Genomic DNA, 22,012 nt, shown 5'->3' with positions numbered 1-22,012 from the left:
GAACATGAAAGCAAATGAAAACCATCAAATAAGAGGAGGAAAAATTCAAATCACGAACAACACCAAGATTAAAGAATTAGACAAGAAATTGAAAAACTTAGAATTAATCTGCAAGATGAAGTCTTCAGAATAAACTGGAGTGATTTGATGATTCTTGCTAGGGTGGAGTTCTTCCCCTCCATCAGTGATCGGTGTAAAATGATTTGGCTTTTGTCACATATACTAAGGATAAAAAAGTCAAGATTTGTTGAGTAGATTTCTGTTTTGAGCAAATGATGAATTTGAAATCTACTTCTTTTTCTTTGCCTGGACGGCTGGCTCCTTTTCTTCAACAGGATCTTCATCTTCGTCTTCACTTCTCACATCCCTTTCCACCTAAATCAAGACAGGATCGTCATGGTGATACATATTTTGAAATGAGATAAAAGGACAAAATTGACTGATGTCGCCCCGTAAGTCAGGGCAAGAACAAGCCTTTATTTTGCTTGCCCGATGCTGCAGCACAAAAAGGCTTATCATTGTGCCTATTCACTTTCGAGAAAATTCTCGTCTCCCATAGTTTGGGCCTATTTCATGAATGGGCCTAATGCTGCAGCACCGATAGCACTTTAATCCGGCCCGGCGTCAAAAGATACCTTATCATTGAAGTATATATTTGTCTGCCATAACCTGGTCCAGTCATAAATGTTGAATATACTTTCGAATGTTAGTTCAATTGAATTTCAGGATTCAGAATTTCATTTCTATCGATAGCCTACTTACAAAATAAGTATATTTTATTTATTTCTAACAGCTATTTTGGCATTATCTTACTAAACTAACATAATACTTAACTAACATAATATGACTTTGTTCGTATCTAGTGAGAAACTTTCTTCCTCAATTAAATACAAATTTCTTATTTGCTTTTCAGAAGTTAGAATTTACTGATAAAACAAAGTTGCGTTGTTACTTACCTTACCGCTGACCGTAAAAGTATAGACCACACGGGCAACATGGAATCCCCAGAGAATATGCAAAATCTAATAAAACAATTAAAACAAAAAGTCTTTATTCAATGATATTTACAGAAATATAATTTTTGTAGCATTATAGAGTAGTCCATAAATCCAATATTTACCCGTCTTTATTTAGGATTTCTTGAACGAAGCTGAATGTTTTCAAAGTCAGTGTGACATATGCAATAGTTCGTACATTGAGATTTCCAAAAAGTTCGTGCTAAATGTAATGCAAGTCCTTGAAAGACTTTAATCTGCGCCATGAAAGACCGAATCAGTCATTATTTTACCTAGGAATATTTTCATGCGATTTTTCATATCCATCATTTCCAATTCATTTTTCCGGGTACTAACGAACAGGTTCATAAAAAGCATTACTAATTCTGGTTATCATATCGTTGTATATGTGGTGCTGGAACATGATCGCATTGACAATCAGATGATTGGCAAAATGTAAATTTTGGACGGCTATTCAGTTGATTTCTAGGTTTAAATGGGCTGAGGTAACACACGAAAATACATAACCACAAGCTATCTACCTGGAGAACAAAGAGAAATGACGTCATAATTGAATAGGAAGGAAATAGGCCGCTGTATTCCATGCTAGTAAATAGGGCTGCATTGCACACCCTGAAATGAATGAAAACATCGCACAAACTATGGCAATTTCTTATCAAGGCCAACAAAAAGAAATTGCTTAAAGGTTTCTGACCCCACACAGTCCGAATTTTGTTTAATTTTAAACGTGATTGGCTTTAAAACTTTTTAGGTTTAACCAAAATACAATAACAAATTATATGCTAAAGAGCTTAATTTTTTAAGCAAAATTAACAGCAGTTCCAAGCGACTGCAATGACAAGCGAGCGCAGCAGTTGTCTACCAAAAGAGATACGATTGAACACATAGATGGGTGCCTGGATTGGCTGGAAAACTGGTCGTTCGCGCTATCAGGTGTTTTGTTTAGCGCAAGAGTACCAGATGCAGTTTACGGGCAGTAGGATGGATAGTTTGGCAATGAAAACTGCTTGCTCTCCCATCACTACGGTTTCTTGGTAGGTTGATACTTCGTTATGTACCTGCAACAATCCGAGTAAAAATGCAAACCAGTAGTAGGATTGGAATGGTCCAATTATATACCAAGTTTTAGTGAAGGAGTATAGCACCCTAAAAAAGAATAATGGGGTCCAACGATTTTTAAGGCTAGGACAAGGAAAACGAAAGCGTTTGTAATAATGGAGCCTTCCTCGAGTGAACACCACCTTCCAGCAGTCACTACCCCAAGGCAGCCACTGCAGTCAGCGTCCACTGAAAGGCAATTCCCTCTAGCAGCAACACCCATTCATGGGGCACTTCCCACCACCGGACACATACTTCTAATGAACTTAACTCCTCTTCCATTAGATAAAACCTACTAGCAGACATATCCCACCGTCCAACAAGTCCTTTGATATGACCCATCCATCGGACAGTCTCCCCTTTAGGAGGCGTATTCCTTCGTCGTAAACTCACTTTGAGTAAACAATAGCCTCCAGCAGCCAAATCTTTCATCGAACAAACAATTTCATCCTGGAAACTAAATGGATACCAACAGCAAACCTTTTCCTTCGGAAATTTAGGATCTACGGAGATCAGAAATTCCTTTCGAAAACATTTCAGATTGCATTTTCAATTGAAGTGCAACATCTCAACAGAAAAAAGAAAAAATCAAGGCGAAGGGAACGTCCACTCGAGCCAAAACTTCAACAATAGACAAAAACATGAAAACATTACAATAAACAGATATCATTTATAAATCAAAAACTGCAGAAAAGCTACGACATGTCGACATAAAATTCTGCAGAAGTCAATGCTAGGTCAAAACTTCCTTGTTTTGAAAAAATAAGCGATTCTTACAGTAAATGAAATATGACAGGTCAATGTTGAATTGCAAAGTGGTCCTTATAAGCCTAACGCATTTCTGTCTGGGTGTGTGTCGGTGCGTTTGTGTGTGCGTTTGGAGTAAGAAGAACAAAATAAACAATGAATGAAGGCTTAACGTTTCAAGAGGGAGGAAAATCAGAAAACTGAGAAAAAAAAATCAAAAATCGTGTATTGTATTAATTGTATTGCGTAACTGCAAAATTTCATAAAATATATAAAACTGTGATAGAAGGATTAAACGAGTGTGTGGTGCGTGAAAACGTGGAAACTGAGAAAATGTCATGAACCATAGATTCATACATTTATATTGTTAATTGAATTATGTCTAATTTTGTCTGCTTTCGGCTATTTGTGCATTTATGATTATAAAATACAGATACTTTAGTGCTGAAAGTTTCCTTAAGGTGTGCGAAAATATAATACCTGTATGTGCTTAAACTGAAAAAATATTTAATGTGACATATGCACAGAATGGCACAACATAGACAAAACTGGTACTGTAAATGCAAGACATAAAGGCTTGGCCAACGGACGTCACAAGAAAGGTATCGAAGCCTCCGCACTTCTAGAAGAATGGGAACATCCTATCTTCCTTTCTGCTGCTATAAGAGTTCGGACCCTACTCAGTATTACTGAACTATACAATAAAGAACATCGTGTTCCCTTTTACAAACTTGCGATGAGACTTTCAGACATGGAGAAGAAAAACGTTAGCAATTAGTAGAATGACAAAAGGCCAACGAAAGACTGAATGCCAAGGTTGTCAGGGGTAAAATGTTCAAAAAAATTATTTTGAGCAACAGGCCGAGGCATCACCAGTCCAAAACTACTCGTGACTTATCACACACAATAAATTTTTGATCCGAGTAAAAAATAAAGTAGTGTGTTTATCTGGGCAGAAATTGAGCGTTGAGAGAGAAAGGATAGATAAGAGCAAGGCCGCTACAGCAATGAAAAGCCACCAACACCATAATGACGAGAAATAAAGACATGGACGTCGAATATAATCGATAATGTAGAACAGCTTAACCCATCGCATTGAAGAAACAGAAAATAGTGTTGCTCTGCATGATACATGTTCATTGAGGGTTGCAAAGCAATACAGTCAAAATATACTTCCAAAACACTGACTAAAAGAACTTTCTTTTCAAGTAGGACAAATGATTGTACACTCGTCTTTTAATACGAAACTGAGTTTTGGGGCTGGTAGGCAGTTTCTTAAATTTCTAGGCCATTATGCTACCAAGAAATTATTGCGTCTTGTGAAACTGTTGTGAGGGTCTAGAAAAAACTTCAAACCAAATTGACTCTGAAATTCAGGTAGGATTGCTTAATTTCTTTTGAAAAATTGAGCCTTTTCTACAACTTTTTTAATAAAAAAACGACGAGTGTAGAGGGTGCGGGTGCTAGAACTCATAGAAGACGAAATGGAAAGAACCACTGGAAATCCGGGATGCAAAATTAGTCTTGGTGTAATGCAAAGCGTCTAAGCGTTATGCAAAATAAAATTGGCTTAAAATGTAACTTTTATATTTTTTATAATTAGTTTGCAAAATTTTTGAAAGCAAAATCTCATCAATACGGGGTTGCTTTCAAGTGCACCAAGGAAAATTAACGTCAAGGTTAATTTAATTTAATTCGAGTTGTTAAAGATTGAAGCGATAATTTAAGGTTCATATGTTGCTGGTAGGCGGTAGCTGTTGAAGTGTAAGTGTATTCTTAGGTGTGTAATACTATTTTGGGGTCACAACAAAACAGGGGGTTGGGGCCATCCTGAAATTTGATAAACATGGGCTTGCAATTAGCGGGAGTGATTGATGTGTTTGTTTGCGGGTTTAAAGAATATGGAAATCTCAACAATACATAAGACAATGAAATGTTGAGATAAAACAAGTAAATATTGACAAGCAGATGTTTATAAACATTTCAGTATCGTGCATAGACAAACCGCTTTGGGAAAACCCTTTTTTGTCCAATTTTTGCATCGTATCAGGATACAGATTTTTGCGTCGTGAACTTTTTGCAATGTTGAAATTAAAAAACGGGGCCCAAATAAACTTCGGGCAGGGGTAGAGAAAATTGAAAAAACAACAAGCGGGAAAGGGGTTTTTTATTAGGCTTCATAATGAATGTAGTTCAGCTTGTTATAAGATGAATGGGATAAACACAAATCAATATAGTTAAAATACGACTTTGTTCATGGAAAAGCTAATAATTGTAACGACGTTTTGAGCATAACTGATGAAGACTTATGCTCGAAACATCGTTACAATGTGTTACTTGTCAATGTACAAAGTCGTATTTCAACTATATCGTATGTGCTTATCAGACACCTTAGATAACACGTTGTAAGCTTTAATCGCCGTTGATTTTCAGGCAAAGTAAAATTAGCGGTAGGCGTGAATGTTATGTCTGTTGCGTTGGTTCTAAAGATCACACTTAAGATGTTATTGCTGTTTACATAAAAAGGACTTTTGGTTATTTTCGCTACAATTGCATCGTTATTGCAAAAGATATGCGGTAATAAAAGCATTGTTAACAATGAACTAAAATTTGAAATGCGGATTAACAGCAGCTAAAAGGAAATAAACTTTAGCAAATGGGTTAAAATTAGTGTACGCTCATTTTTTTATAAGAAACAAAGGTCAATGTTGAGTACTCCAGTTTCTTAATGTTCTGGAAACTTCATAAGAGTTTCTTAATTATGATTTCATGAATGATGTTATGAAATGTTCGTGACCTTTTTATCACATCAAGAGATTCGCTTCCCTTCTGATGCTGTATTTAGATGTGGAAAGTATATGTTTATCCTTGTGTCTTAAATTCTAGGCCAACAGGGCAATCATGTTCTTGGATTTTAGAGATTTTCGTTGTTCTCAGTTTTATCACGGTTTAATAGTTTTTTGAATTGTTTGTTTCGAGTACTGGAGTTTCTTAATTTTTTCTGACCGTTTCTTATAGCCAGTTTCTTATAAAAAAATTAGTGCATGAGCTAAGTTTTCGTGCATGATTAACGATTGGTGTGAGGCGAAAACATTTTAAAAAGATTAATAATATGCATGTTCTATCATGTATATATATATATATATATATATATATATATATATATATATAAAAATATTTATATATATATATACATCCATTTATCCCAACTTTTCAATGTACATATAAATAAGAACTTGAAAATTGTTAAAACTTGTATGGGAACTTTCGATTTGCATAAATGCTAGGTAAATGACCTTAATCAATAAAAAAATGCTGTGAATGGATATATGAACATAATATGGGTAATTATCCGCTCTATAATTAAAATAAAAAATTGCAGGGGATTGGTATATAACATAGTTTTGTAAGTATATGAGATAATAATTTGAGATGATAATTTGAACATATGCTTAATTTTTCAAATAGACTGTATAGTAAAATGCCTATGTCAATGATAACAAAGAGCTCAGTAAAAAAGTTGCTATAAGCTTAAGTTAAACCCTTCACGGAAAATCATGAAGGCAGCTTACCAAAATGGATACACAACCCATCGCGACAAGAAAAATGTAAGAGCGAATCCAACAAAAAGCCCATCGCAAGTTCGTTGCATCTTTGCATAATTTGCCACTTTAGCAGACTGCAAAGAAAATCAAGAAAATTCAGTTAAAAAGAAGCTCCCAAAGTATCAAGCCCTACATTACGATACTTGTCTAGCTGTCATAGCACAAAAGGGGCCAATCTATTCAGGGGTGTGGTGGCCCACCAGGACTCGGGAAATTTCCCGGTAGACCCCTTGAAATTTTTTATACGGGCCCCTTGGATTTTTCTTCCTTTTAAGCTCCCACACTGCCTCTGTGCGGTTATTTTCAACATAAGATACGTGACGACATCAAGAAACACTCAGCATCAAAATGGTGGGCCCCCACAAACTTGATTTTCACGGCCCATACAAATTGCAACCACGCCCCTGAATCTATTTCTTTATTTTGATTTTCACATCTATTTCTTGGTTGACTCTCGATGTCTAATTTTGGTGACCCTATAGGGCGCCGACATTTCTTTAGGGACGCTTGTTGGAGTGTGCCCAAAACAGCTACAGCATATTTCTCAAAACACTTCAAGTACAGGTCAACAATATACGGATGCTTTTCAACCCGCGAATTCGAAAATGTTCCCGCCCATATACAGCGTATTCGAATTTAATACGTCATTCACGCGTATTTGGTCGGATTTACTGCAGTTTTCACAGATTTTCTTTAGAAATTCAGATGGTTATCACGGCCCGTTACCCAGCTCATTATTCCTAGTAACTGGGTCTGGTTATCAGGCCAAGTTGTCACTGGTGATTCATACTAACGTACTGAAAATTTTATTACTGAAGAGCAAATTCTAAACGGTGCGGACTGCGGTTTCGATGGCGAGATCGTCGAATTTGCGTAGATGCAAGCCGAAGTTGCGCCTGAATGATACCGGTCCGCGGGCTTGCAGGTGACGTGGAGGCGCCATCCGCTTCAGGGTGGGAGGGTAATAGGCGTAGCCCATAAGACAACGCCCTTTCTCTTGAAATGCTTCAATGTAGCGAATAGCCGATGAACGGCAGCCAGGGAAATGTCAGTAGATAGAAATCGGTCGATCGACGTGAGTTTGCTTTGAAAAATAAAATTTTATTTTCCCAACTTCCATAAAGTTGTTTGTCCCCTGCTCTCTAAAGAACAGCAGAAATAGTCAAAACATCACTAGATAGTGGTTTCAAGTTTATCTATTACGTTAACAGAATCGAGCATAATGATGTATTTCGTGCAGGAGGCCACATAAAGGCAAGTGTCTCTAGACAGTACGGTACAAAAAGAAAGATAATCTATTGTTTATAGATTGTTCAGAATAATGTCTTCCACAGACAATACACCTTCAGGTGCAAATTCAAAGCCCTTTTTGTTAGGGAAAACGCTGCAATAGTAATCACATTAGAGCTTTTGAAATAATTTTACACTAGAGATTTCAGTAGGCAAGGAAGGTAAAACGAATTATCTCCAATACAGCAGCATATCTAATCGCATAAACAATTGAGATTACTTATGAATAGTCAGTTTTTGCGTTTTTGATCAGTTCGTGAGGTAATACAACGAAGAAGTCAGAACATATTCCATTCCAAACTGGAAGTTTCTAGCTAGGCGCAAGTGGTGAAAACTTAAAAACAGTGACCAAGAGAAGTCTGTTTTTGTAACTACTTTAAAGAAGACAGCCAAGGTAATTACAATGGTAAAATAGACGAGATGAGAATTCAATGTTTATCGGAGTTGTAAAAGGCCACGTATTCTAGAAAGCATGCAGGACTTTGTGTAATGAGCTGGTTCTGACAGTTGAAGCAAGGAGATTCTATACGCAAGGCAAACTCACATGCGTAAATGACAAGAGATCTGAAGTGTAGCAACAGCTTCAACGAACAATTTTCAGCCTGTTTTACTCATGACTTTGCAAAAAGAAGCTGAAAAGCCATCTTGTTTGTCAAGAGGTGTACTACGCGTATTTCGTAAAAATGAATCAGAAAACACAAAGCTTCATGAAAAATTAAAGGAAATCGAGAGAGAAGAACGGCAAAGCAAAAGGAACGTTTCCGAGGACATGCATGAACTACGCCGGTCACTGATCGGTATTGGAAGAGTAAAGGAGAAAATGCGCGTAAGTGGGTTGCGGAGAAAGTTTTTTGCTGATCATGGCTACGTGATACAGGCAAAACACATGGATATTTCCGAATTTCTTACGACATTAGACAAAGTTATCTATGAACCAATTGGGAAAAGGATACCACTTGGATTTAAGAGCAATGTGGTGGAAAAAGAGGAGGACGTTGAAGAAAGAGATGCAACAGAAAAGAAAGATTTGGTGTATTACGAAGAAATGAAAGAAGATTTTAGTGATCAGTCTAGACCATATCAGTTCAGAAAGATAGTTCCGCCTCTGAATGGTCGCAAGGTTGAGGAAATTTATGACGAAATCAAGGTGCGAAGAAGAAAACTGTTAAAAATGAAAGACTTCAAAAATCTACAATCACCTAATACATGCCAAATTAGTTTCAGCGACATTAAACAGGAGAGTGAAAGAAGGTGGAGAGTGCTACCAAATGAAGAGACTAGTAATGAAGATGAAGAGACTGTAGTGACTAATTTGAAAAACTCTGTTGATCAACTGTTGATCAATGGCAGTGTTACATTGGAGGAGGCTACAAGAAAAGATGGAAGCGGGGAAAGAAAAGGAAGGGCACAAACTCCGACTAAAGGGCAGCGCAGCGATTCACCAACCCAAAGAATAAGCATGGCTAAAAGCAGCAGAAATGGGCAAATGCGACCACTGTCGTGCCCACCAGAATTTGAAAACAAAGAATCTGGTTTGAAAACAAGAAGAAAAGGGACGGTGGAGTTCCCGAGAGACATGTCCGATGAAGGTGGACGCCCACGGAAGGCGTGGGGAGAATCTAATATACTGGACAATACGAATGACTATAATCCACCCAAAAGAAACTATACACCTAAACAGAGGCCTAGGCCAAAAAGTTCTCCTCAAGTCTTTGACGGCAAAAAAGAAGACAGTCCTCCTGCACAGCGAAAAATTTCCACTTCACACAATGAAGATATTGGCAGACCAGTCCGCAAGATAAGTTATAGCAACGGCTTCGAGGTTGAAAAGGAAATAGTCTACGATGCCAGACCGCGTGACGCAATGACTTCTGGGTATTCCACATTACAAAGGACAGTGGGCAAAAAAAGTGTCAAAGTGTATGTTCCAAAATTTAAAAACAAACTTGCTTCTCAACAGCAATGGGATAAAAACTGGAAGTTGAATTCAGATTTCGAAGCTGAACGAAACAGGATAAAACGGCTTCGAAACAAAATTGAGCTGGAAGGTGATTAAGGAGTCATATTCTTCAGCTACGTATTGCAAATGTTTAATTTATCATTTTTAATCCTCCGGGGCAGCCCAGTCGCATCTGGGTACAAAATGCTAGAGATAAAGTTTTATTTCTAAAGCGAAAATTTTGTAGGCTGTAATAAAACACTAGATTTGACACTACATAAGCCTACAAATTATTATTGTTAATATATTATGCAATATATTATTAAAATTAACTCCCAAATACTTCCTCCACCAACAACAAAGCTTGCGCGTGTCTCATCCGTTATTATCATAAATGTTTCGCTGTCTTTGAGCAGTCACTTATAGCCTATTTCTCTAACTAAAAATATTTCTAACGGACATCAACATATTTAGAAAAAAGGTTTTGTAAATATTAGCTATTTAATTAAATTCTTTTTGACCTGTACTAATTCTTGCATACATTTCAAAAACGGCAGTTTAAAAAACATGTATCATCGTTTTCTCTGTTTGAAATCAGAAAGGGATATGACGTTTTCTCCTTTGCTGCGACCTTCTTCTATAAAATTCAGTCAAGACTTTGATTGTCGTTACATGTTTTTATACCAATTAACAATAGGAGATTAATTTGTGGTCAAATTGTCATCGTTTCTTTGCAATCAAAAAGAAAAACTTGCTTGCGATTTAAGCTTATTTAATATCAAATTCACAACCAAAACAAACTTAACAAAATCTGTAACAATAAGACAACCCTGGGTTCGCTGGGAAAACAAAACTATGCACAATCTTCAGGATTACCTACAATATTTTGCAAGGAACTGAACTTTTTTTAAGAAACAAAGGTCAAAGTTGAGCACTCCCGTTACTTAACGCTGAAGGAAATTTCAATACTCTTTGTTTCTTACGACTTTCTTAAATATGACGTCGTTAATTTTAACATTTGCTTCCTATTTTCGATACTTTAACGCTAAGAGATTTACCAACATAAACTTGTTTGAAGGGTTTTCGTCTCTGCAAATTTTCAATGTTTCTATTGTTTTCAAATGCTTATTTCAAATGCTTGACATTTCAGTAAAGAGACTCGCCTCTGTTCTATTGCTTGACTTAGATGAGGGAAGTGTATTTTCAGTCTCAATTTTAATACAGCCAATCATGATGACAGAATTTCACAAAATCACTGAGTTCTGAACTTTTAATCAAAATTCAATTGATTGCATCGAGTTTTTACGCAATTGATTGCATTCAATTGATCGTTTTTTAACATTTTTCAGATTGCCCAGTATTCATTTTTACAGCGAATTTCTTATAAAAAATGAGTGTTTGAAAAGAACTGTTTCTATCTTCCAAAACTCTCTTAGACGATTTCTTTAAACTCGTTATAATGACTGTCTGGATTTAAAGTAGAGAGTTGATTTAGATTTAAACTCACAGTACGTAAAACGCCGAAAGCAAATTACTTGCCGTGTGCTCTCATTAGATGAGAGAAAAAGAAGAGTTTTCTTACATAACAAGAGCGTCAGTAGGGTCCTCCCCACTCGTGATATGAAATATATCAAATACGCCAAAGAAAGGCTGAGTTATGTTAACGGCAGGTGTCTAGAGAACAAAAGAGTTGTTTAGAACGACAGTGCCACAGCAAGTTTCTGAAACAACTCCTAATTTGAACCCGAAAAAGAAGGTTGTTTTTTCTCAGAACAAATCAGAGTTCGCCTTCTCTTGTGGAATTTTGAACTATGGGAGCCAACGGTTGCTGAATGGCTAACAGCAAAACTAATCGAGCACATCATGCTTTTTTCACAGCATATATGGATACAAAGTTCCGCTTCTCGTGTTTCTCATTTCCTTTAAAGCTCTACTGAGGCCTCCCTTTATCAAACCCAAGTCCTCTTTTGTAGCAAAAATTTGAAACAAGCATTCCTTTCTATTAATCCTTTCGTTTTTATCAAACTTATGTTTGAGTGAGTATTTATGTATGACATGCTTTCACTATTCTTGCTTTTTAAATTTAGCGGTACCAATGTTTGTTAACAGCAGTTTCGTTATTATCAGTTGCGATGGTACATTAACTTAGTGATATTTCCTCCTTTGCCCTGTTTTAAAATATCTTAGGGAGTATTAAGTCTGCCTTTAAGGGATAAGTGTCTGCCAATGTGAAAGTTGGATTGTATGGAAAACAGCGGCGAGAAGGGGATACACTGTGAGCGTGGACGTTAAAGCAACAATTATTCTTCAATCTAAACATGACCAGGCTGTTTTACAGGCAATAAGCGGTATTAGAAACATACATTTTGTTTTGTATAAAAGAGACGTTGTAAAAATCGACCCCTTAGGTGACCAACAAACTAAGAAGCCTTAGTCCTGATCACTCACGAAAGCAGCTCGAAAATTATCTTAAAGGTGGAACGTAAATTATACTTTTAGACAATAGGTACAAATTTCTGGTCAAGTTGTCAGATGACAAAAAGAAGAGTTTCTTGCAAATTAATAGGTTGAATTGCTATCTTAGTTTGAATTTTCATACAGTTGAAAGAAACCATTGAGCATTTGGCAATCAAGAAACTTGCAGTACTGAAATTAAACCCTGCACTGAGCTTCTTATAAAAAATGCCTGTACTGCGAAAAGGCCATCATCTGCCCAGCAGTTGTTAGTAGTATAACAAAAACAGCTTAAGTGACAGCAAACAGTACCTAAAATACTTCTTACCTCGAGCCAGTAATCCGAAGAATCGTGAACCACTATGATGACTGAACCAATCCGAAAATGCCCGATGACGTATGAGCCCCCAATTAGCAAAATCGTTATAAAGTGATGGATAGTCATTTCCCAGAAATCCTGCGTAAACAGATGCAAACTGCTATGAGACATAAATCGCTAATAGAAAGCCATTTTAAAGTTATGTAACGCCAAAAAACTGTTCATAAAGGTATTTAAATTCGTGAAAAAAAGTTAAAGTGATATATCGGAGGGAAATGTTTGATGCGAAAATATTTCTATTAACGTCTTTGAAAAAGCAATACTTTATGTATAACTAAAATTATAAATTGAATTTCAATACCTAATTGAACGAAACACAATAAGTACAAAATTTCCAAATAGGTAATGAGTTAGATATAAGAAACAAATGTGGACCGCAATTATGTTAAAAACGTTATTTCAAAGCGAATCAATTGACAAAAAGGATCTCGGTTTATCAAATACGTATAAATAAAAAAACATTGTGATCCATGGTCGCCAGATGGGCCTGTCAACATTCATTAACATTTTTCATTACGTCTGGCAAAACAAAAAGAAATTGACAGTATGAAAACGAACCTTCCTTTTGTTATCCACAAGAACTGATGAGAGTAGAGAAACATAAAATGCCAATTCTATGATGTAGTACCACCTAATATCACTTTCAAGAGATTGCTGAAGTAGAAAATTGTAAAATGCCAGAAACAAGTAAATGAAAATTACTCTAACCATGTTAATAATTACAAATACAAATTATTTTAACACCTTTATCTTGCCAGAAATCTAAGTTTCATAAAAGCTATTAGCATAAGTTTACACAAGATTCAATAGCAGCACTTTTAACTGCATTCCTAGCTATTGCTAAACATATCCTAAAAATTGGTAAATATCCTACTCATGCATCTAACAGGTGAATATGCTATTCATTCATGCCAATATCATATAAAAGAACTGTTTTCTAGCCCTAGCATTTTTGGGTATTAGTTTATTTTGGAAATCATGAAACAACCTGGGCTTGAAGATTTACATACATATATATACTGTAAAATTGACCTTATGAAAGACTTTCCCATATAAACATGTCTGTTTAGTATAAAACAGGTTCAACAGGTATGAGAAACAAGTATCACCATTAACAAATCAGGTGAAAAATAAAGGTAAATAAAATGCTTTTACATACATCTGTGAGATAGCCAATGAACCATTCGTCTGAGTTGAAAAACCAATCTTTCTGAAAAGACCAAATGATCAATTTTGAAATGCATATAAATTTAACAGCTTATATTGATCAAACTGATCCACATTTGAAACAAAACATTTAAGAAAGTATATACTGAACAATTTTATGAGACTTAAAATCATTGCTTAAAAAGATTTGAGTTCTATGACGTGATGGCAGTAACAGAGGTAGAGTTTTCACAATGCTTCAATGCTTTAAACTTACAGCAGTGTGTATGTACACAATTGTTGGTAAAATCCAATCTTTGTTAAGCCAGATGTGCTAGGGATAGGTCCAAGGCAAAAAGAAAAGCCTGACATGAAGATTTTTGATCAAATATCACTTTATAACATTTCAAAGATACTAACTCTTATCAAAACTCCAAATCCATAAAGAAAAGCCGAAATGTAGAACAAGAACCTCCAACTGAAAAGTAAAACAGTAATATCCTTATTACAAAGAGAGAAGTTCATCATGCACAGCCAATTAACAGGTGTTATTTTATCAACAAGAAAGACCTGACTGACTGTAATTTTGTTAGAAAAATTGCATAATGCTTTATATGACTTGATGGTAAGAAAATTCTTTAAGGATCGGGAGAAAGAATAAGCTGCAATTCTAATACAATTTTTATAAATTAAGAACCTGTCTATCAGACCATTTGTATCTTATCTTTCCCTTTTCATTCGAAACAAGAGCAAAAACCACAACTAATGTTTAAAATCAAATGTTTATTCTCACATCATCAAAAAATTGCGTCTATGTTTAGAAAAAGACTAAAAAAACTGAACTAAGCATTTGAGAGATCACTGAAATAACTCAAAAGATGAAGAAGCAGTGAAAAACATATCTACTGAAGACTCACCATGATTCTGTTGCTTTTCTCATAACAGGTAGCTTGGAAATATTTCTTCTTCGAGTGAACCATTGTCTGACTTTAAAGTCTGACCAACCTAACTGATTACAGAGTCCTTTAATAACATTTTCATCTGGCCTTTTAGAAACAGAATGGAATACTTTTTCACAAATGACATTTGGCTCTGGTTCCTTTCGCGGCTTGTCTTCTATACCAAGATAAATGCAAAGAGGTCTGGCAATGAACCTAAAAAGGCAGAAACGCCAATAGCAGACATCTATAAGATATTGCATCCAAAGTAAAAAATTTAAGATAAGACTAGTACAAACATGCAAGAAAAACATACTTTCAACCAAATATATATAGAAATTTTTATCTGGAAGTTAAGCCAGACAAGTATATAAAATTAAGCTACATGCCACATTTCCTACTTCTTGACTTCTTTGTGTTTGTGATGGCGTGCACAACCACTGACTTTTTTATCTGTGGCTTTTCATTTGCTATCAAGAAATATAGGGTACTGCTTTAAAGGAGACCTTTTGTGTTATAAACTGAATAGGAACCAAGAAATTGATTGAGAAACTGTTCCTTTTCTTTCAAAAAGATGCTAAACTTAATTAGCTCAAAAACTTCCAGGAAGTAATTAAAGAATTGTTTTGCAGTCACTTGAAGAACACCTGGATTGACAAAAATTTCAATTGGTCATAGACCCTACCGTCTATCAAAATATTTTCATGCAACTAAGGTGGCGAATATCATAGCAGATATTTATAAAAAATATCTTGATTAACTATTTGATTAAGATATCTTCAATGAAAAAAATGGCAACTGTAGAGTAGGGAATTACTTTGTGAAGTTGTTGTTAAATCCAATATGGGAATACTAACCTCTTTAAGAATAGCTTTTAAAACTGATAACTGATTTCCCGCTGCTTTAAAAATATATTTTTTGAGCTTTAAGGCTGTTTAATTTTAAAGAAATTGCCTTCAAGTGCAAGCCTCATATTATAATGAATGGATTTAGGTGGACTTGACGGCCAAAACTCAAAACAATTCTGCCAGATACAGTCTTTGTAAAATGAGGTGTGCGATCGCACGCGCACACCTCTACATGTGCACACGCCTCTACCCACGCACATGCCTCTACACATGCGCACACCTAAATTGTCCAATGTGTGCAAATCATCCCACGCACAAAACAAATAATTTGTCATAAAAGTTGTTGTGGTTTTAGAAAAGACACTTTTATTTAAAGGTGTTAATCACAATGCTTGATTGAACACCATTTCTATGACTGAACACACTATTTCAATAGCATTGTTCTTTGAGTTATTTTTGTGCTTGGATGTTGAAAGTTTGATATGGAAAATGTGTTGCAAACAGTTTTATTTTTCTTCTTATATGTCTGTTGAGGTGAAAACACAACAAAACTTCTTAAAAATTGCTTACGTTTCAAAGATTTCTAAAGCAGAGGTAAATCAAAGTCGCCAATTTCAAAGGCAGTTTGGTTGTTTTTCTAAGGTGTTGTTAAAGTATTCCCATATGGATTTAACATCAGCTTCACAAAGTAGTTATAACAATATTGCTCAACATTACAGATATTTAACCAAGGGGGTGTCAAGGGGGTGCCAAGGGGCAGTAATCTGCAGTCAACATATGGTGCTTTATTAACTTTCAAGACTCTGCGATTTAAAATTTTGATCCAAGAGTTGTCTTCACTGTTTACTTTATAATTCTGTTCTACAGTGATCATGGCAAGAGGAAACAAAGTTGAGCTGGCGAGATTTATTGACTGGGGAAAGAACAGAATTATCCTAAGACTTCAAATACCATACAATGTTATAGAGATGCGACTTCGTTTTGCAATCAATGATATAAAATATCTTGAAAAGGGCAACAGTGCTCTATCTTTGATATATTGAAAAACCTGAGCTAGAGAAAGACGAGGTAACTAAAGAAAGCTCTGAGGAAGAAGAGATGATGACTGCACTGTTTTTCAATTTTTCTAAACTGTTATCGGACAGTTTTTAAGATTAAGAGCTGTTAAAAACTTGTTTTGAGATCAAAGAAAATGTGTTTATTTCGACCTTTGTTTTCTGTTCAGTTTATAACACAGAAGGTCTCCTTGAAACCAGCACCCTATAGTTCTAACAACAGAAATGAGAAACGAGTGATAAAAAGCGGTCCACATTGCAGGCTATCGCATGTGTGCAAAATAGTCAAGACATTCAAAACGCCATATGCTGTCCCTATTTTCTGTAGACTGTAGACTGAAGACTGTAGATTAATTTTCTTTATAAAAGAACACTACAAATAAGCTAGTAGAAATTATGAACAAAGCAAATATTTTACCTGTTTTCAAAACAATAGAAATTTGCAGTAGAATGCTTTAGAAAGCAAATTAAAAATATATAAGGTTTGCAGACAAACAGCTGAATCTATGTTTCCGCCTTCCAAAGGTCAGGACGGAGGCTGCGAAAAAGTCATTTCGTTTCCAAGGCCCTTCTTGCTTCAACGACATCCCAATTGACATCCGCCAACTAACATCGATTGTTCAATTCAAGAATCGATTAAAAGAACATTTCCTCAGCAACTAGTTTACACCATATTTCCCTTAAAAACGATTTTTACTCTTTATTACTTTCATTTTTTAACTTTTCATTTTTAGCTTGTAATTACTTTTCATTTTTAACCATGTAAATACTTTTATTTAGAACAGGGCCCTTATTGATAGCAGTGCCTTTGGCACTGAAAAGGTTTTACCCTGTATAAATATTTCTATTATTATTATTATGTTAAGTGGAACCATAGATCAATAGTTTTTTCACTTTAACTATGGTGCAGCCTAATTTATTCAAAAAAGAAAATATTGTTTTCCTTCTTTATATCTCCTTTACACAATTAAGCCTGATGTGCACACAAAGAAAGTTGATCATTTTGGTTTTTAACCAACTTTGCAATCTTTAATAATAAAAGATTTTTCACATAAATAAGCATTTGTTTTACAAGGTACTGTCAAATTGACCTTTTCAATGAGTGTACAAAAGAAGAGGGCAAAGGCAATTCACAGTGCTTTTACTTTGAATGAACCTTGAAAGCCTTTTGCAATGAGGCTCCTGGCAAACCTTTATGATCAAAAAGCTACATTACCAAAAATTCTGACAACAAGCAATACTAGTTATTCATATTCAACTGATCAGCTCACAATGCTTCTTCACCAGATAGCATGTTTGGCTCAGAGAATCACTCTAAGATTTTTCTCATGTCAGTTGGTAGTAAACTATTCTGTAAATTGAGAAATTAAATCTGATCATAGTTCCCATTGATGATCATATAGGGTGACAATGGCCCATTAACTTTTTAAGTAAGCAGAGGATCACAGACACATGGTTCTTTGGAATTATCAAGACAATTAAGCATTCAATGCAAAGGCAAAATGTCAGCTGCTTGAATGGCATCTGGATGTTTTGACATGAGCAGAACAAGTTTATTTAAAACAAAAGAAGCACAGCTGTTTTATTTATTGAAGGAATTAGCTACCTCGAAATGTAGGCAACAGCTCAACTTCTAGTCTGGTATATTTATTCACAAACTATGCATTTATACTTCAAATCAGAGGCTTGTTGCAAGTTGTGCGTGCATGGATCAGACAATGTAAATTATAAGGCAAAAACCAAGCCAAATTCACCAAAAAACTAAAAAATTATGCATTAAATGATTATTAGCATGCTTACAAACAAATAATTTCCATCTGCATACTATATAACTTCAATATGGCTTTAAATGGGCAGAAAAGTTTTTTTGGTGCAGTTCTAAGTATCACACTTAATTTCATCACCAGACCAGATGGTAAAGAATTTTTTTGCACAGGGAACTAAAAAACAATTAAATTAAAATTTTTGGATAACCAATGTTTCATGAAAAACAATGCATTGACTTTGCAGCAAAGGATTTTGCGATGTGATCCGGTATCCTTTGCTTTCTTGTTGTTCAAAATTTCAATGGGGAAACATTTGAGAGAACATGACCAAATAAACAAATATTATGCCTGGACTCTATGGCAGATTCTTATTAAGGCACAGGTGGAGTGAGAGAGAAAATGCATTCCTCAAGAAGACCAAACTTTACAGTCTGATCACCAGATAATAAGTAAAGAGCAAAAAGTTTTTGAAAAATGACAAAATAAAAAGAAATGTTCCACTTTAACAATATGAGTCTCCATGAAAACCTGCCTAAGTAGATGGAAATCTTTGGTGATCTTTTTAATAGACTTGATTAACCTTAATGCATCATCGTGGATTGATAAAGCACTTGAGGCCTTGTTTAAACATTTAGCCCTATAGCCTCTGCACACAGTTCTGAAAGTCAATATTTAACAGGGTTTTGCAAACAAAAACAGTCTAGTGGAATTGAATAATCTTTTAACAAGAAAGATTGGTAAATATTAAAGCAAAATTAAACATCAGGGCAGGTACTACAGTGGAAACCACTTTACATCCCTGGTATGTAAAGACTAATGGCGGGTGGCTGTTCAGTCGCGAATGCAGACCTTTATGCTTATAAACGTAGAAATGCTGTATGCAAGGAAATTGATATATGCTCTAAAAGTATTTTGAATGATCTTTCCTATCAAATGTAGGAACAGTTTTTGGACGTGTATGTTGCGACACAAAAAATCACAGACAGCCAGCATGGGCGTCTTAACCTAAAAAGTACCTACGCCACACGGCTCAGTTCCTGATGTTGTAGATTGAAATACATCAAACTATCCACACAAATAGGAACCTTAGCATATGATTTTGAAAGTTTTACATAATTTTTCACATACAACTTTCTACCAAAGGCAAATCAGATTCAAGATAAAACCTGAAGGAGCAAAGGCCTGTCAAAGCATGTTTGAACTCACCTTTCAAAGAGAAAACGAACGACAAGAAGAAGTATTGCAAGCGGTGGAACTATATATAAATCGTCAGCCTGTGGCTTCGTTATTGTATCAGTCGATTTGAGATCATCCCATGTCCTGCCTTTTGGAAGCCAAAAGCTTTCCGACCAGATTACGTCCAGCAGCCCCGCCATTTTCAAGATCGACTGATTCTTTGATTCAACATTCCGGGGGTTCGCTCAATCAGCCAGAGATTTCAGAGTCCACCGGGCTTATATCACCTGACATCACGAGGTTGCAAGTGCTTAAAACTCATACATTTTTACCTGGGTTTTACCTGACAAAAGTGCTCACAGGTTTTTGTCCTCAAGAACCTGGGAAAGGACCCGTTAAATGTTTAACCTTCAAATATTCTAGGATTTTCTTTCAGACAAAACAATAGGAAATAGGACCTGTCCCACAACAAGATTTCAGGCTACTTGCCCTTCTAGGTAAGGAACAATGCCTTGCTTTTACATGGGTGTGGCGAAAAAGCACAGGGGTATGGGGGTGAAATCCCCAAAATAATGTCTTGTGACCGCACCCACCAACATGGCATGATTTTGCCAGTTCTTCTGAAACACCACAAAATTTATAAAATTGAAAAGCTTGGGGGGGGGGGGGAGGATCACGACACACGAGTGGCAAGGAGAAAAATCCTTTCAATATCCATAAAAATCCTGATGTTTTATAAAATTTCGCAAACAGGTGGGTCACAGAATGGGGGCCTTTTTTACTCAATGCCTTGAAACTTTTTTAAGATTAAGGCATTCTCTATGAGAAAATGTTCTATTTAGCCAGATTTTCAGGGCGTAACATCAACAGAAAAATGGGAAGACAGGCACAGGTCTCTTTGGTAAACCGAGGGGTGAACGTTGCCAGCGAACAGTGGAACTGCCCGGCGTGAGTGAGTTATCAAGCAACTGACGGGGGGTCAGGGCACTACCGGTTACCACCTTCTCCTAAATGAGCTTGCAAGTTAGCCTAAGAGTTTTGTTTGTTAAATTTATATTAAAAACACGCTTGTTTATGCCTGACCGGTGCTGTTGAAGGTAGCCTGCAACCTAAACATGACCCGGTAGCTAAGACGGGGGGTGTGATTAGCTAAAAGTATCTGTGGAAAAACCCTTATTACCTTTGAATTAAATGGTAAACCTTACGGTTAAACCTTCAATGTGTTTGTGTCAAATGGCAAATGCAAGATCAAAGGAAAAAAGGAGTTTACGGGTTACCCAAGAATATCATATAACAAGGTACGTAAATTATTCTTAAATTGTCGCCTTCCTTCTTCTCATCTGCTGCAAACCTAAAGACATAAAACATGTAAAATAAAGATCTAATTTATTTGTAACTTTAAAAATTAATACAATGGGCCTCTATCTTTTCTTGAAGGATATATTAAGTAAAAGCATATGAGGTAAGATAACGGAAAGGAGGTTGTCAAGACTTTTCACATTTTTATTTCTCAGAAAAATTACAACCCCTTTCATTTGCGATAGGGTATTATTTGAAAAGGGGGTGTACATGCCTCAAGAAGCATCGCCATGGTAAGGCCAGCTCAATGTATGTTTTGGAAAGGAAAAATCGATCTAACAAAACATAACTCTAAGACAACAGCAACGCGTAGAAATTGGATACATTTTGAAATTGACAAGAGGGGGCTTAGCCCCCGCACCACAGCCCCCGTTCCCCAGCCCTTGTAGCCCAAGCCCTCGTACACCGCTGTTACTGTAGTTGATTCTGAAGCTGTTTTTATGTCTGCTTCCATGGTACGACAAACGCAGTGGCGTAGCGTCTATGTATGCTACGCTTGCGGCGCAAGCGTAAAAATTTATAGACAAATTCTAAAATTCTTGCAACACTTTCAATGCATAACAATTTCCGCAATAAACGGCTTCTCTTTCTTGTCATGAGCAGCATGCAGTGAACTCTAGCGCCAACAGGCCAATTGGCCCCAAATTGGCTTTTTTTCCAAGTAAACAGATCGCTAAAAATTATGAAATTCGAAAAATCTGAAAAACTGAAGCCCCTCCACATCACTCTTTTTGCCTGTCCAAAATAAGAGAAACATGTGATGCCCCAGTGCAGCTTCAGTGCAACTCGAGAGAAGCTTCTGAGAGAAGTGAGAATTTTCCGGACTGGAGCTTGCGGTCGGCCTGAGCGCAAGTCTTCCCAAATATTTGATAATCCACAACATTTTTCTACCTATAAGCTGCTTTTTGCGAATACTCTTTGCGTGATACATCATTTCAAATCCAATTATTTTCCTTTCTTTACTTTGTGACTGTTGAAAAGAGAAAAAGTTTCGTCAAAGTGGGGTCAGAGTCTATTTGTCATGATCCGCATTCCGTAATTCAAGTCAAAAGGCTTGCCAGTATAGTCAGAATTTACGGACCAGGGCATGCGGTAGACCTGAGCGCAAGCCTTGCTAAATACATGATGATTTGCCGGGTCTAACTTTCTGAAACTTTACACATGGAAGCATCTTCAATTCTAACAACTCTCACAGC

At 36.1% G+C, this 22,012-nt stretch overlaps 2 protein-coding genes across 4 annotated transcripts; one reads left to right on the top strand and one right to left on the bottom strand.

The window, feature by feature from the left end:
* Nucleotides 1-29: 29 nt before the first annotated feature.
* On the bottom strand, nucleotides 30-19,693 carry LOC135682261 (ceramide synthase 6). 3 transcript variants are annotated; one of them, XM_065197075.2, is made up of 10 exons: nucleotides 19,488-19,691; nucleotides 14,592-14,828; nucleotides 14,095-14,152; nucleotides 13,688-13,738; nucleotides 13,087-13,182; nucleotides 12,478-12,606; nucleotides 6,434-6,540; nucleotides 2,075-2,162; nucleotides 957-1,022; nucleotides 30-375 (listed from the first exon to the last, which is right to left on the bottom strand). In XM_065197075.2, the coding sequence occupies exons 1-10, from the start codon at nucleotides 19,655-19,657 to the stop codon at nucleotides 289-291; spliced, it is 1,089 nt and encodes a 362-aa protein (XP_065053147.1). In that variant the 5' UTR covers nucleotides 19,658-19,691; the 3' UTR covers nucleotides 30-288. The 3 variants fall into 3 exon arrangements, 2 of the variants coding, with proteins under 2 accessions (XP_065053147.1, XP_065053146.1); XM_065197074.2 differs by lacking the exon at nucleotides 2,075-2,162 and adding an exon at nucleotides 1,538-1,628; XR_010515677.2 differs by lacking the exon at nucleotides 30-375 and adding an exon at nucleotides 1,538-1,628 and having other exon boundaries at nucleotides 952-1,022; nucleotides 19,488-19,693.
* On the top strand, nucleotides 7,875-10,305 carry LOC148958269 (uncharacterized). Its single transcript, XM_089113139.1, has one exon. The coding sequence runs from the start codon at nucleotides 8,370-8,372 to the stop codon at nucleotides 9,810-9,812; it is 1,443 nt and encodes a 480-aa protein (XP_088969265.1). The 5' UTR covers nucleotides 7,875-8,369; the 3' UTR covers nucleotides 9,813-10,305.
* Nucleotides 19,694-22,012: the final 2,319 nt, after the last annotated feature.

This window comes from Rhopilema esculentum, chromosome 16, assembly GCF_057945365.1.
Source record: "Rhopilema esculentum isolate cy_ngs chromosome 16, ASM5794536v1, whole genome shotgun sequence".
NCBI classification, from domain to species: Eukaryota; Metazoa; Cnidaria; class Scyphozoa; order Rhizostomeae; family Rhizostomatidae; genus Rhopilema; species Rhopilema esculentum.
Note: the sequence above shows the minus strand (reverse complement) of the source record. Positions and strands in the feature narration are given on the sequence as shown.

What these genes read in the sequence shown, in the direction of transcription:
- LOC148958269 (XM_089113139.1), top strand. Translation starts at nt 8,370, where the DNA reads ATGACTTTGCAAAAAGAAGCTGAAAAGCCATCTTGTTTGTCAAGAGGT.
- LOC135682261 (XM_065197074.2), bottom strand. Translation starts at nt 19,657, where the DNA reads ATGGCGGGGCTGCTGGACGTAATCTGGTCGGAAAGCTTTTGGCTTCCA. An exon ending in TCATTGGCTATCTCACAGAT is followed by an intron (nt 13,183 to 13,687) that starts GTATGTAAAAGC and finishes TTTCTACTTCAG; the next exon opens with CAATCTCTTGAAAGTGATAT. An exon ending in CTTCGGATTACTGGCTCGAG is followed by an intron (nt 6,541 to 12,477) that starts GTAAGAAGTATT and finishes TTTTCTTTGCAG; the next exon opens with TCTGCTAAAGTGGCAAATTA.